General features: G+C 63.0%; 1 protein-coding gene across 2 annotated transcripts in view; it reads left to right on the top strand.

Moving 5' to 3' along the window:
- The window catches only part of NOL4L (nucleolar protein 4 like), a 114,798-nt gene that overhangs the window by 47,873 nt on the left and 52,243 nt on the right, over positions 1 to 14,682 (top strand). For both annotated transcript variants that reach the window (XR_009867089.1, XM_062204021.1), the window contains exons 2-4: positions 530 to 685; positions 5,669 to 5,780; positions 13,316 to 13,425. Coding sequence is in view for 1 of the 2 variants with exons in the window: in XM_062204021.1 (XP_062060005.1) it covers positions 530 to 685; positions 5,669 to 5,780; positions 13,316 to 13,425 (378 nt within the window). In the remaining variant the exon portion in view is untranslated. The remainder of the gene's footprint in view (positions 1 to 529; positions 686 to 5,668; positions 5,781 to 13,315; positions 13,426 to 14,682) is intronic.

The following is a 14,682-nucleotide window of genomic DNA, read 5'->3' as shown; positions in this document are numbered from 1 at the left end:
GCGGTGGTGAAAAGCTTGCTAGAAAGGCCAGGGGCGGAGGCAGGAGTCACCCAGGTGATGGGAGCCGGTCCCCAGGGACCCCGGCCCAGGCCCGCAGTGAAAGGTTACTGCTAATTGGCAGGCTCGTGACGGGGCCGCATCTACTTAGCACTCCCCTCCCCAGAGACGTCCGGGACGAGCTTGGCACAGCGTGTGATTTGAGAGCCCCCGCCCGCCCAAGTCTGGCACAATCTGTCTGAAATCGTGAACATGGAGCCTCTCGGCTCTTTAAATTTGTATTTGTGTCGTCGCCGTTCTCTGCCCATTGTTGCTGGTACATTTCGGAGCAGCCACCCTGATTCTGGGACCCCCCCCGCCCCGCCCCCACCCCATCCCCACCCTGGGAGGAGGCGCCAGGGGGTCAGGGAGCAGGACCGGTCCCTGCCCCCCGACCTCGGGGCCTTGGCCCCCCACCCCCACCCCGCTCACCCCCACCCCGCTCACCCCACCATGAGCCCTGACACTAACACAGCTTGTCCCCCTGTCGCAGGGGGCAGATGGCCTGTCGGAGCCCGAGGGCATCTCTCTGAAGCGGGTCGCTGTGGTGGAAGATTTCTTTGACATCATCTACTCCATGCATGTGGAGAGCTCAGCTGAGCCAGGCAAAGCCCCCAAGCACGCCGGGCAGAAGAAAACCTACCGAGCGGTGAGCGCCTCCCGTCTCCGCCTCCGCACGTGGCCCTGGCCTTGGCAGGAGGCCGCGGGCTCTGCACTTGGCGGGTGGGTGGGTGGGTGGGGGCTTGAGGAAGCAGCCTTCAGGGATCCTGGAGCGGGGCATGGGGCAAGGGCACGGGCAGCCGGAGGCGGCTCCTGCGCCAGGGCGGGCTCTGTGGGCTGAGCAGAGAGAAGAGGAGAAGGTTGAGGGCGTGAGAGGAGGGAAGGAGAGGATGGGGGCTGGCGGACCGGCTCTGCTCGCTCCTCTTCCTGGGGGCCCTTGCAGCCTGCCTGGGGGGAGGGGTGCAGTGCAGGCAGGAGACCCACCGTCAATCATCGACAGTAAATGGCTTGGTATTTGCCAGCGCCAGGCCTGTCCTAACTGCTCCCGGCAGCTAGCTCAGCCCTGTGACGTCAGCACTAGGAGTTCCCTGGGGGAGGGGGGAAGTCTGGGGACCTCTCCCACACCCCACGAGGAGATCACAGAGGGATGTGGGCTGTGGAGGCTGAGAGCAAAAGCGAGATGCAGGAGAAGCAGAAGTGCTCCCAAGGCCAGCTTCCAGAGAGAGCAGGAGCCTGGCTACCCAGGCATTCTGCAAAGGCACCTCCAGCCACGGAGACACAGTGCTAAGCCCCGGGGGCTCCATGGAGGAGGTGGCATGGAAGCGGAGCGTGGGTAGGCAGGAGGGAGCAGAGACAGCCACTCAGGCATGGCAAATGTCACAGATGTGGGAAGTGGCAGTTGTGGGGACTGTGGCCAGAGCAGAGGCCTCCGCTGTCCCCTGCAGGAAGGGCCTGCTGTGTTCCCATCCTGTCCCCCTGTTGACCCCATGTCTGAGTCCCTCACCAGGGCTCGGGCACAGCTCTGAGCCATTGGTCCGGTTCCTAGCACTCAGCCGGCCAGGCCAAGCCCTTGGGTTGATGGTCCTGGTTCACACTCGGGGAAACTGAGACCCAGAGAAGGAGCAGCCTGAGAACACGCAGCCGCTGGGTGGCAGCCAGCCAGTGTCGCAGGGTCCCCTCCACGCCGCTGGGAGCCCCCCCACCGAGTGCTTTGTCTAAGCAGCTTCAGCCCGCGGCAGCGGTGTCCATGTGGTCTGTGCTTCCCCTACATGGCCTGATGTTTTAAGAACCCAGCGGCCTGAGTGTCCCCTGTTCTCGGCGGGTCTTCAGGATGCACCCCGCCCCCCATCATGCCCCAGGCCTCAGGGAGGCAGGGAACTGGGCCACGGGAGCACGGGGTGATTCCACATGCACCCCCTGCTTTGCCACGTGTGTCCCTCAGGAAGCGACCTGTGGGGAGGGAGTTGTGAGGGCTTTTACACCCCAGGGTCCGAGAAGAAGGGAGGGGTACCCAGGCTGGGGCCCATGGAGGCCCCTTGGTGTTGAGGAGACCCCTGCACATTTTCTCAGCATTAACCTTGGCATTGATCTGGGCACCTAGCACGCGCTGGCCTCTGCCCTCGGCACTGCCCACGCACCAGCTCGATGCGCCCCAAGGTTTCGTGTGTGAGGCCAGCACTGTTGCCACGGCCATTGTAAGCTGAGAGATGGGAAACCTGCCAGGGTCACACGCAGCCAGGCCACAGCCCCAGGCTCTGCCTCGCTCCACCCCAGCGACTTGGTGTTGCCCAGGCAGGTGGTCTCCCTGGCCCCCCTTAGCGCCCAGCGTGGGGCCTCAGCCACGAGCACGCCTTAGGCCTTGGGGTCTCTGTGCGCCGAGGAGGGCAGGGCTGGGTTGCTCCGGCCCGGTGGACATCAGCCCTTGGCTCTGCACTTCCTGGCTTTTTGTCCATACGCTCACCGCGTGCCCCACTTCCTGCCGCCTAGCCTGGAGCTGGCACATGACTGGCATGGAGCCAGCCAGGCTGTGCAAAGCTGGAATTTCAGCGGCAGGGCCAAGGCCAAGCTGAGCAGGCCAGGGCCCTCCCGCGGCGGGCGTGAGGCTGAGGCCCACGCGCCTCCCTCCCCCCTCCCCCTCCCCCTCCCCATCTGTCGCTCTTCTCATGCCACCCTGTTCCTTTTTGGGGGGTGGGGTGGTGCCTGGATGCTTTTGTCCCCCTCTTTTCATCTGCTGCCGTGGTCCTTGACCCAAGTCTAGCCCTTCAGCGTCACTGCACAGACACGAGCCTCATTGCGCCCCCCGCCCAGTGCTTGCGGAAAGGGCCCCCGAGGAAACCCCGTGCCAGAGGCTGCAGAGAGGCCCGGCCTGGCACCGTGCAGTTGTGCCAAGCCCTCGCCGCGGAGTCCTGGGATCTGCCCTCGGGTGTTTGGCCGAAGCTGAGTCCTGGGCCGGCCGCACAGCCTGTGGGGCACAGGGCAGGCCTTAGGCAGTCAGGAAGCTGGTAGGAAGATGGGGGGACTTGGCAGGGGATGCTGGAGGAGGAGGAGTCTTCCGTGGGCAAAGGAACTTTCTAGCTTCTCCCGCCGTCCTGCGCTGGTCAGAGACAGCAGGTGGGGCGCTTTCTGCGCCTGGGGCCACCGGCCACTTAGGTCCAGCAAAGCTGGAGGGAGGGGGGTGTTTCCCGTCTTGAGCAGAAAGCCCCTGCCTTACTGGCCTCTGCTGCCGTGTGACCCGAGGTCCCGTGGACCCTGGGGGGTCTCACCAGGGTCAGGGGCTGAGGAAAGTGCCCTGTGGTGCTGCCAAATTTCCCGAACTCACGGCGAGGGTGGCTCCTTTGCTCAAAAGGCTCTCCTGCTTGCCTGGCGTCCACACCTGTCTGGGTCGCAGCCACGGCTTTTGCCTCCCTTCGCTTGCCAGATCTGGCTGCCCAGGAGCTGGGGCCAGATGTGGTCAGCAGCTGCTCTGCAGCCCCCCACCCCACTAATCCACCCGCAGGGTGAAGGGGGACCTTATCCAGTGGCCTCGTCTTTGTCTGCCTCTGAGCTGGGACGGGGGACAGGGGTGTTGGCAGTCAGCGACACAACATGAGGCCAGGAGCTCTCTCCCAGCTCCCACCTCTAGGAAGAACTTGAGGAGCAAATTCACTGCCGGGTCCCAGCGTGCAGGGGGTCTGGGGTGAGGCAGCAGGCGGCCCGGGTGCCGGACCTTCCCCCCTTACACCCAGCACCTCCACCTTGGTGAGGTTCAGGATCCGTTTCTAGAACAGGGCCTGTGGCTCTCCCGCCACCCCAAAGCTAGGCTTTCCCTCCCGGTCCCCACTCATCTTGCGGTTCTGTGACCTGAGGCACCCGGACACCTGACGGAAATAGAGGCCCCTTTCTGGTCCTGGGCAAGCCAGGAGGGTGAACCGAAAGATGCCTGCAGGGGGCCGGGGTGGGGGGTGGGGGCAGATGTCCCTGCAGCGGGGCTGGACCCCAGGGCTTCTCACCTTCCAGGCTTTGGTGCACTCCTCCGGGGACCCCTCGGCAGCCTCCTCCCTCTGCAGCCAGCCATGGTCTCTGCAAGGCTGGGAGAGATGTGGCCACCACTCCGTCCCTGTGTCCTCCACAGGCCAGGTGGCAGGAAGGGCCCCTGCCTGGCCCATGTACAGCCCCTGGCAGAGTGGCGGGGCAGACGGCCCTCCCTGAACCCAGTGCCACGTATGGAGCAGATCTGCGTCTACAGGCGGCTGCTCCCACTGTGCGGACCCGTCCCTGCTCTCCCCAGTCCTCCGCCCTGGCCGTCTGTGGCCCAACATGGGAACCCTGAGGGTCATCCGTGCGCCCAAGGCAGACTCAGCCATGCGCTGTGCCACCAGGGCCGCTCCCCCTGGCCGGTGGGCTCTGCAGCCCTCAGCCCTTCAGCTGGGCCCATCCCTCCCCGGCCAAGAGCCCTGACTCCAGGCAGCTCTGGGCTTGGGATGGCCTTGTCCCTGTGTGTGGCAGGCCTGTCCTTGGGCCCTAACACCCAAGGCAGCCCAGCTGCACCCCTGGCTGTCACCCCCCTCCCCGTCCGCAGCTCCAGCTGGAAGGGAGACAGCTCATCAAGGAGCGAGCCTGAGAAGTAACAGTCGTGTCCCCAAAATTAACTCTGCGAGAATGGCCCCTGGGAGGCCACAGGCAGGCTGGGCTGGGAGCGGTGCCTGCCGGGAGCACCGTGGGCCTCCGCCCTGCAGCCCGCAGCCCTTGCAGGTGGAGCAGGCGGTGTACTGTCCAGGGGCGGAGGCGGGGCCCAGCGCTGGCCAGCAGCCCCCTCCGGCCTCACCAACTTTCCGAGCGAGGGCGGAGGACAGCAGAACTCTTGGGTGATGCTGCCCCTTAGTGGAGAGGAGCAGGAGGCGCGGGGCTCCCGGAAGCCTGTGGGAAAAACCCGGGGAACCCCACAGGCCAAACCGAGAACAGGAAGAGAAGGCCTGACTTCTGCCCCTACTTCTGCCTTCTCTCCCCACCCCATCCCCCCCTGCCCTGCTGGGAGAGGCTCTCCGAGGGCCTGGGGCCGGGTTTTGACCTGACACAAGAGCCAGGTGACCGTGAGTGATTCCTTTGGCCGCTGGGCCTCCGTCCCCTGAGAGCCTGGAAGCTCGGGTGCCCTGGCACCAGCCTTCGGCCGCTGTGCCTAGGAGGGCGCTGGTCTGTGGGCCGTCGCAGGCTGTGGCTTGTGGGAGGACAACCTCAGTGCTGTGTGTAGGCTCGGAGCCAGGGCGTTCATCAGCGGGTCCCAGTCTGTCGCTCTGTAAGAGGGCAGCTGTCCGTCCCCACCCTAGAGCCTGGGAACAAGCTCACGTCTCAGTAGCAGCAACGGAGTGTGCAGAGAGGAATACCATGCTGTAGAACCCAGGTGAAAGACCAGGCAGCGGTCAAACACTTTGTTCTGCCAATTTCATCCCCCGTTAGTCAACGTTTTCAGTTTTCTGCAAACGTTCACTCATCTTTGCAGCCAGCCCGGAGGACACCTGCCCCCGGCTCCTCAGCTCCCTGCCTTCCCCGCCACGGGTCACAGCACCTGTCACCCACACACAGACCTCGGTGACCCCGCGGCCCCCTCGCCCCGCCAGCCCCGACCTCGTAACAAGCAAACATCCTGTGTCCCCAGATCGCGGAGACCTACGCCTTCCTCCCAAGAGAGGCCGTGACCCGGTTCCTGATGAGCTGCACCGAGTGTCAGAAGAGGATGCACTTTAATTCCAACGGCCTGGAGCCCAAAGGTAGGCGAGGCGGCGTCCGGGACACAGCCCACCCTTGCCCCGGCCGCAGTGGTCACCATTCCCAGAGGCCGCCGGGGGCCTGTGCACGGCCTGGAGAGCTTCCTTTTCCGGGTTTTAACAAGTCTCCCTTAAAAACCAAGCAGCCCATCCCTCCCGCCCCGGCAGGGCCTCTCCTCCCACCAGGGTTCCCACAGGGCACTGCTGCCCCACCTGGTGCTGGGAGTCGTGTGTGGGTGTGGCCTTCTGCTCTCTGAGAACAGACACACTCCCCTTGGCATGCCGTCTTTCTGCCCCATAGTCCGCACCTGTCCACGGAGGCCCCGCACCTGTGCAGGCTGCACTGTCTGATCCGTGGGGGCTGGGCATGCATCGGCGTCTGAGATGCCCAGAGTACTCATGAACCAAAGTCGGTCCCTGCTCGGACCATTGTCTGTGCTCGCCAGCTCTGTCCTGCCCATTGAGAGCAGTGAGGACCCCACCGAGGCTCTGCCCCCTGTGAGTCGGGGGACCCCCATATGCTCGCAGGTGGCTCTGGCACGGGGAATCAGGCCAGCAGGTTTGGCTGCTCTGGTCACAGCTCCACCTGAGAAGTGGGGCCCCAGCGCCCCCAGCACCTCGGGCCGGCTCCTGCCACCCAGTCAGTAGACGTTGGCCTGAGGTTGGGACCAGACTCGGAATGATGGGTGAGCTGCTTCTCTGGGCGGCGTGCAGGTGGCATTTGCTAATTTGGGGAAGGAAAAATCAACAGCAAAGCCCAAGCCGATAAGAAGGACATCGGCGCACAGGCGTCAGGCCGAGTCCCGGGCCACAGGAGAGCGACTTCTGATGCCGACTCCCCAGAACCATGGGCGTCTGTGCTCCTGGGAGCTGCTAGGCCACGGCCACTTGGTAGGAGCACACAGGAGAGCTCCTACACCTCAAGCGACAGGGATGCACCCGGTTAATCCCTCATCATGCTGGTGCCAGGGCTAAAAGCAGGGCTCCAGGCCTGGGCTGTGTGGGTTTGGTTGGCTGCTCAACTGCTCTGTGTCTCCCTGAGCCTCAGCGTCCTCATCTCTGGTGCCTCCCTCAGTGGGCTGAGATCTGACAGTCTGTGCACCTGGCCCAGGCCCCCCTCCCCACCGCAGGACGAGTGAGCCGTGCTGCTGCAGTTACTGTGGTAACTGAGTCCCTCGGGGATGTGCCCCACGTGGCCGGACACGAGCTGAGCGGCTGCAGCTCCTGTGGCACCTGCAGGTGGGCCCGGAGGACTCTCCCTGCCACACTCCCCACCCTGCTGGGGTCTAGGCCCCAAGGGCACGTGCCCTGCTGGTAGCTGTAGCTGCCTGGTTCCTACCCACCGCCTGGCCTAATTGTTTCCATAGCAACTGGCGGAGTCAGCCTCAGAACGGCTGGCCTGGAGGAGCAGAGGCGAGGCTGAGAGGGCCGCACGTGCAGACTGCTCTGGCCTTGGCAGGCTCCATCCGCTGTGCCGACACCCCCACCCCCACCCCCGCCCCCGCCCCGCCTTCACCTCTCCCAGCTCCTCACTGAGGGCCTTGGGGTCTCCCAGGGCTGCGGGCTCCCTTCCTCCTCGGCTGTGGCTTCGTCTGGCCAGGAGGGGCGGATGCCAGCACAGCAGCGGCTCCCTCTCCTGCTCTCCTCGCTGGCTGCCACCACCGTGCCCTCCCTCAGGGAGGAGGGTGGAGGAGGAGGAGGGAGCACGCAGGCTGGGAGCTGCTTTGAATGTAAACCAGCTCCGGGGGCTCTGTGCTGGGGCCTGCCCCTCCCCCTTGCCTCGGGCAGCACGGGAGACAGGCACCGTGCCCATCCGTGCCCATCCTCAGGGCAACCCTGGTCCTCTGTCCCCGGGGCTGGTCCTTTTCTTTTCTTTTTAAAGGTTTGTTTATGTATGTGAAAGGCAGAGTTCCAGAGAGAGACAGAGAGACAAAGAGAGAGGTCTTCCATCTGTTGGTTCACTCCCCAGATGGCCGCAACGGCCAGAGCTGGGCCAATCCAAAGCCAGGAGCTTCTTCCGGGTCTCCTATGTGGGTGGCAGGGACCCAGGCACTTGGACCATCCTCCACTGCTTTCCCAGGCCATAGCAGTGAGCTGGATCAGAAATAGAGCAGCCGGGATTAGAACCGGCACCCGTGTGGGATGCTGACGCTGCAGGCGGCAGGTTAACCCACTGCGCCACAGCCCCGGCCCCTCGCTTCTTTTCTTTGCAGAGAGGGGAGAGCAGGAGCCGGGGGGTGGGGTCAGGGAGGCCTGGGTGTGCAGCCGTGTTCCCAGCTGTATGTCCTCGGCAGCTTAGGAAGCCGCTCTGAGCATGTGCAGCTCCTAACAGCCTGCAGCTCTGTGAGTTGTGAGTCCCGGTTCACAGCAAGGAAACTGAGGCACGGGGAGGTCTGAGCTGAAATCACACACCTGGGTTCTCCGGGGAGGCGGCAGTGAGAGCAGCAAACTTAGTTGCTCATCAGCGAGATGGAAGCCCCGCCCTCCTCTCGGGGCGGCGAGGGCGCGGCTGAATTAAATGAGCCCGTTATGTAGGGCACCTGGCACACGGGGCTGCCTGGGGAATGTCGGCCTGACCCCCTCCCGCGGCCTGCACGCCGGACTGCCCGTGTCCAGGTGGCCCCACAAAGACACACACTGCCAAGGTAGGGTCAGCAGTGCACCGCACCCCCACCCCACCCCCAGGTGAGCCCACGGGGTCAGACAGGAGGGTCTGGTCCCTCTGCAGCCAGGGCAGAGCTGCAGAGCCTGCAACACCCCCCCACCCCCGCCCCGCCCTGCCCGGCTGAGTCTGCCAAGTGGCCAGAGGCGCTAGCCTCCTGGACGGCCCTTGCCAGCTGGCGGGCTGCCCCTCCTCCTGCCCCAGCCCAGAGCCTGCAGATCCTATCTCGGCATGCCCTGCTGGCCTCTCTGGATGCGGTCAGCTGCAGGCTCTGTCACAGGCACTCCTGCTGTGCCAGCCCTGCCTGCTGGGAAATCGGAGCTGTCCCTGGCCCCGGAGGCAGGCCCAGTGTTCCTGTCCCAGGAAGGGGGGCAGGGAACAGGATGGAGACTTCTTGAGGCTCTGCTGGGAGGCCGCCTTGCTTCCTGGCCTCTGGTTAAAAAGAAAGAAAGGAAGCAGAGTGGCCTCCCTTGCTCAGCGGTTTGTCCCCGGCAGAGCCTGGGGGCCTGGACAGCCCCTTCCCCCCCACCCCGCCCCCAGCGCCAAGAGCACAAACAAAGGAGGCTTCGAGGATCGGGAAGTCCGGTGATGGGAAAGCCCAGGCCCTCCCAGCTCCACGCTGCTCTTCCACCAGCCAGAGCGAGACAGAGCATGAGGGCCGGGTGTGGCCTCCGCACAGCCCCAGCTCCTGGAGGCTGGGGGAGACCTCCGGGGGCTCGCTTCTGCACCGTCTGCTGTGACAGGCGTTGCTGGCAATGGGCAGCGACACGGTCACCCTTCCTCCGCGAACGAGTGGTCCACTCAGGTGGCACCCAGACCGCTCCGTGGTTTCCTGCCCTTCCCCGACTTGGTCCCACCCCAGCCTCGCCTGGCCTGTCCCCTCGCAGCTCCCATTCCTGCTGTGTGACTATGGGAAGGTTGCATGGCCTCTCTATGCACTGTCGCCGCCTCTGTAAAGTGGGGGGTGTTCATCCAGCACTCCCTCAGGGGGTTCAGCTGATGGAGTGAGCATGAGCCGTGTTCACGTGCTTGGCACGCAGCTCTCTGAGCTCCTGGCCACTCCTTGTGGGCTCCGAGGGACTCCCTGCTGCTTCTCCGTCTCTCTTCCTGAGCCTGTGTCACTCTCGGTCTCCCCATCCGCCCCACCCTGAATGCTCACGTGCCAGCCACTGATTCACTTCCCCGAAAGGAGAGTTCGCTACCTCTTGAGCTGACCCCCAAGTCTGAACCCCACGGGGCTGCTTGGCCCCCTGGCTGCAGTTTCAGGCACCTGCCCTTCCATACCTGTGCCGCCGCCTCCGGGAAGCTGCCATGTCAGCAGACCCCAGGGCTGTAAAGGAGAATGGCTGCCCTCAGACCCACCTGGAGACACAGTGGGCTCTGCCTGCGCTGAAACGTGTGCTGATGGGTGGGTGCCATGGGTGCCGGCGTTTGGCCTGGCTCGGGTGAAACCACCACAGCATCGATGGTTGCCAAGGCCACGCACAGCCAGGTCTAGAGCCCAGCCTGGCTTCACTTTTCTTGGCAGGGAGGTGCTGAGACGATTCCCCGAGCACCTGCTCTGCCGGCCTTCGCTGTAGCCTGCTGGCTCCTGGCTCGCCCCTTGCCCCTGGTGGCAGTGAGGCTACCATGTATGATGACCCCCAGGGGCCTGGCTCATCTCCGCGGAGCCCCAGGAATCCCTCTCTTGCTTGTCCCTGCTTGCATCTCGGCATGCCCCATCCTGGTATTTGTCTCCCCTGTGAGCCCCTCCTCTGAGGACCCTGCGGAGCTGGTGTGAGCCCACTTCTATCCAGAACACAGTGGGCAGAGCGGCTCCCACCGTCCGAGGTCTGCCCGACTGTCCTGCCCGCCACGCAGCGAGCCCCGTCCTCCGGCTCCACTCCTGCAGGGCGGGTGCTCCGCCAATAAACTGCCTCATGTTTCCTGTGCTCACCTGGCGCACCTGTGGGCCCTCCGATGGGCGCTGCTGGGGAAGGAACCGACCAAGGAAAACCCTTTCTCCCACCCGCCGGGGGTTTCTCCCAGCTGCACCCGGCTTTACCAGTGGTACCTTCTCCTGTCAGCAAAGGGACTCGGGGCTCCCGCTGCACGGGCTGCCCAGCGCGTGTCACCATCTCACCCCGGCCCCCCCGCGGGAGGGGCCGGCCCGTTCCTCGTTGTCGGACAAGCTCAGAACAGAAGTGGCGGAACCCTTGGTCTGAAAACAGGAACCACACTCCGCGCTGTTTGCGTTTGTGCCGGGCAGGGGGTGGAGCCGCCCCGTTCTCTCTGGTTGCCCCTTGGTTGGCAGATTCTTTTTCTTTTTGAAGATTTTGTTTGTTTCTTTGAAAGTCAAAGTTACAGAGAGAGAGAGGGTGAGAGATCTTCCATCTGCTGGTTCACTCCCCAGATGAGTGCAATGGCCAGGCCGAAGCCAGGAGCCAGGAGCTTCCTCTGGGTCTCCCACGCCAGTGCAGGGGCCCAAGGACCTGGGCCATGTTCCACTGCTTTCCCAGGCCATAGCAGGGAGCTGGATCAGAAGTGGAGCAACCAGGACTCGAACTGGCACCCATATGGGATGCTGGTGTCCCAGGCAGTGGCTTTACCCACTATACCATAGTGCCAGCTCTGATGATTTTATTTGCGGTAAAATATTTATAACATGAGAGTCGTCATTTTTGTAATGTCTGTGGCACCGTTTCCAGGACACTGATCCTCACTGTTGAGCAACCGTCACCACTGTGTAGCCCCAGAGGTCTCCCTCGGCCCAGACAGAGGCTCTGTGCTCGCTAAGCAGCCACTTCCTGTTCCCACCTCCCACCCCCAGCCCCCAGTAACCTCTGCTCTGCTTCCTGGCGCTGGGAGCGCACCCATCTAGAGACTTCATACCAGCAGTGTTCTGGGTCTGGAGGGTCAGGAATAGCAAAGCCACCCTCAGATGTCCCCCGCGTTTCCGCTTCCTTGGCCCTGTCCCTCGCCGTCGGCTAGTCGGGGAGTCGCCCGCACTTCTGCTCCTATCCCAGTCCATCAACAGATCTGCGCACCAGGGTGACCCCTGGATCAAAGGCCGGGCGTGGAATGAACGTGGCCTGAAGCCCCTGCAGGAGCAGGCCGGAGGTTGGGTCATGGAGACTGGTTGCCTGGGCAGCTGGGCCAGAGCTTCCAAGAGTTCATCTAATATTCCTATCTTCCAGGCTCTGAATTCCATTTCTTGGAATCTGTTCTAAATAAGAAAAGATCAGAAGTGCAGACCAGTATTCACGCACAGAGATGTTCCCTGTAGTGTTGTTTATAATAGCCCCAATAGGAAACAACATAAATAGCCAGTCCAGTCAATTCTGGTAAAATGGTACATGGCTATAAAAATGACATTCGCAAAGCAAAACAAGGTTTCTTCAAGACTTTATTTTTGAGAAGTAGAATGATGGGGAGAGAGAGGAGAGATCTTCCATTGGCCAGTTCATTCCCCAAATGCCCACAGCAACGGAGGATGGGCCAGGCTGAAGTCTGGAGCCAGGAACTCCAAGTGCTTGGGCCCCCATCAGCCTTGTAGGTGCATTAGCAGGGAAGTGGACTGCACACGGAGCAGGCCTCCCTCCCACCTGGGCTGCAGGTGCCCCGAGTGGTGGCTTACCCCACTGCACCACGAGGCCAGCCCCACTACACAGGATTTGTGATGGAGGGGAAAATGCCCATGACAAAACATGAAGCCACCCCGGCCCCCCGTGTTAGAGCGGACTGTAATTCTCTGTATGCATCATGATATCAAGTATGTAAAGAAGAAAATCGTAGGAAAAAAATAAACAGAAGCGTATGCCAAGCTTCTTGGTGCAATTATGGCTTTTAAAATTTGTCTTTACATCTTTCCGCACTTCGCAAGTGCTCTACAAAAAGAACATTCGTTCCTTTGATCTCCAGGACAACAAAGCAATAAATGGAGGCAACAGTGCTCCTCTGAATGTGATTAAGGAGAAACCGGAATTTAGGGAGGGGGTGCTGGAGGCCTGGCTGGGCCTGGGAGGGGGCCTGGAGTTGGAGGGCAGCACACGTTCCCCAGGAACGTACACCGGGTTTGGCAGCTGAGATACCTTCAAAGGTCTGGCAGGCATCCTGACTGAGCAAAGTTGAGCCGTTTGGGCGTGGGTGGGGTTGTGGGGGGCCTTGGCTTACCCAGCTCGGCTGCTGACTCCAACCTCCTGCTAATGCAGACCCTGGGAGGCAGTGGCAGTGGCTGGAGGGAGTGGATTCCTCGTGGGAGACCTGGATTGAGTTCCCAGGGCTCCAGGCTTTGCGCCCAGCCGGTGCAGGCATTTGGGGAGCGACCCAGGGACCGCGGCAAACAGCACACAGCCATGCGAGAAAGCCACAGTGGTCGCGTACCACTGGCAGGTGGGCCCGCCCATCCACTGTTTCAAAGGAGCACGAAATTCATATATTTTTAAAAGCCTTTGTTTTACATATTTGAAAGGGAAAGAGAGGAGCTGTTTTCTTTGCTAGTTCACTCCCCCAGATACCCGTAAGAGCTGGGGCTGGGCTAGGGGGATGCCAGGAGCCTGGAATTCCATTCAGGTCTCCCTTGTGGGTGGCAGGGACTCAAGTACAGGAGCATCACTGCTGCCTCCCAGGGTGTGCATTTGTACACCTGCAGGAATGAGAGTTGGAGCCAGGGCTTAGCCCTGGCATCCTGCTGGGTGACGTGGGTGTCCCGAGTGACTGCTGAAGCCAGCGTGCGTTGTTGCCAGCTCGGGTGTTCTCTTGAACATGGGCACCTAACGGGAAAGCATCTCTGTCCAACCCATGGAGGGGCCCCGGCCTGTCCCTTCCCTGTGGGGGCTTCCTCCTGAGCAGGCTCGGCGCGCACTGAAAGGGGTCTCCTTTTGTTCCCCCCCGCCAGAAAGCGAGCCTCCGTCTCCGCTGGTGTCCGGGATCATCGACTACAACATGCCCCTCACCTCCACCTACCTGAAGCAGATGAAGCTGCGGGTGATGAACTCTCAGGAGCAGGTAAGGCCCCGCGGCCCCGCCCCCCTGCCCACCTGGACGCACCTGAACTCGCCCCGCTGTGGTTGACTTCCTCCAAGTGCGAACCAACGAGCCCCTTAGCGCTGATTGGGGGCCTCCAGGAACTCCCCCAGCCCGGGCCTTGCTGCAGCCCCGGACTTCTGGGTGGTGCTCTCCGCTCTGCCCTTTGTCTGCTGCCTCACTGGCCTCCCTTCCCCCTCCCTGGTGAGGGAGAGAGGCCCTGGCGGTCTGCCTGTGGCCTCTGTCACTCCTGGGGCCTTGGAGGGTGGCCCAGGCTAGATAAGGCCCGAGGGCCCCCTGGCTGCCCAAGACTTCCCCAGCTGTGCTTTGCCAAGGACTGTCAGGCACCATGGCAACAGGCTATGAAAAGCAAATCCCTCTCCTGCTTCCCCACACAGCCCACCTCCTAACCCCGCTCAAAGCAGGCGGCCCGACCGACCGGGCGTCCTTCAAAGAGAGGCGGGCTGAGCGCCACCCTCCCTCCGCCGCTGCCGCCGCCACTGCCAGCCAGGGGACTCACTGGTCACCTCTGGCTTCGGGTGTCTCTGCTGCCTGCCGCCTGATGGAGGAGTGGGGTCTTCCTCCCCTCCCACGGAAAGACGGGTCAGAACTCGAGCGGGACTGCTGTCCCACGCTGCCATCTCCTTGGCAACCCGAGCACGTGGGCCAGGGAGGCCCATGTGAGGGTTTAGGACGGTGGGCTCTGCCCATGCTGTAAGAGAGGAGGATGGCGCCCCCAGCATCCCTGGGGCCGAGTGAGGTCAGCCTTGCTCTGGCCTCACCTGTGCGAGCCCGGTCAGCAGTGGCTGCACTTGCTTGAGCCGTTATCCGTGGGGGAGGGGCACTGGCCCTGGTGTTGGCTGTGGGAAGGTCACGTGTGGGGGTGTCGCTGCTGTCGGGGAAGTCTCAGCGGTGCGGCTGGTTCAGTGCGAGGCCCTCCTCCGCCCACAGCAGGAGGCACTGGTGGTCTCTGTCTCCTGTCACCACCCACACTGTCCCAGGCACCCGGGTCCTGACGCATCCTCTTCATGGTTCCCAGGGGTGGCTGGGGAGGGTGGCACCCAGCCCTGAGGTGTTCCATGCCCCCAGCACCTGGTCTCTGCTGGGACCGGGGTGGCCAGTGTTGTGCCTCCAGCACCTGGTCTCTGCTGGGACCAGGGTGGCCAAGCATCGTACCCCTAGAACCTGGTCACTGCTGGGACCAGGGTGGCCAGCGCCATGCCGGTTGTGGTCCTCATG

This window comes from Lepus europaeus, chromosome 10 (genome assembly GCF_033115175.1).
Source record: "Lepus europaeus isolate LE1 chromosome 10, mLepTim1.pri, whole genome shotgun sequence".
NCBI classification, from domain to species: domain Eukaryota; kingdom Metazoa; phylum Chordata; class Mammalia; order Lagomorpha; family Leporidae; genus Lepus; species Lepus europaeus.
Note: the sequence above shows the minus strand (reverse complement) of the source record. Positions and strands in the feature narration are given on the sequence as shown.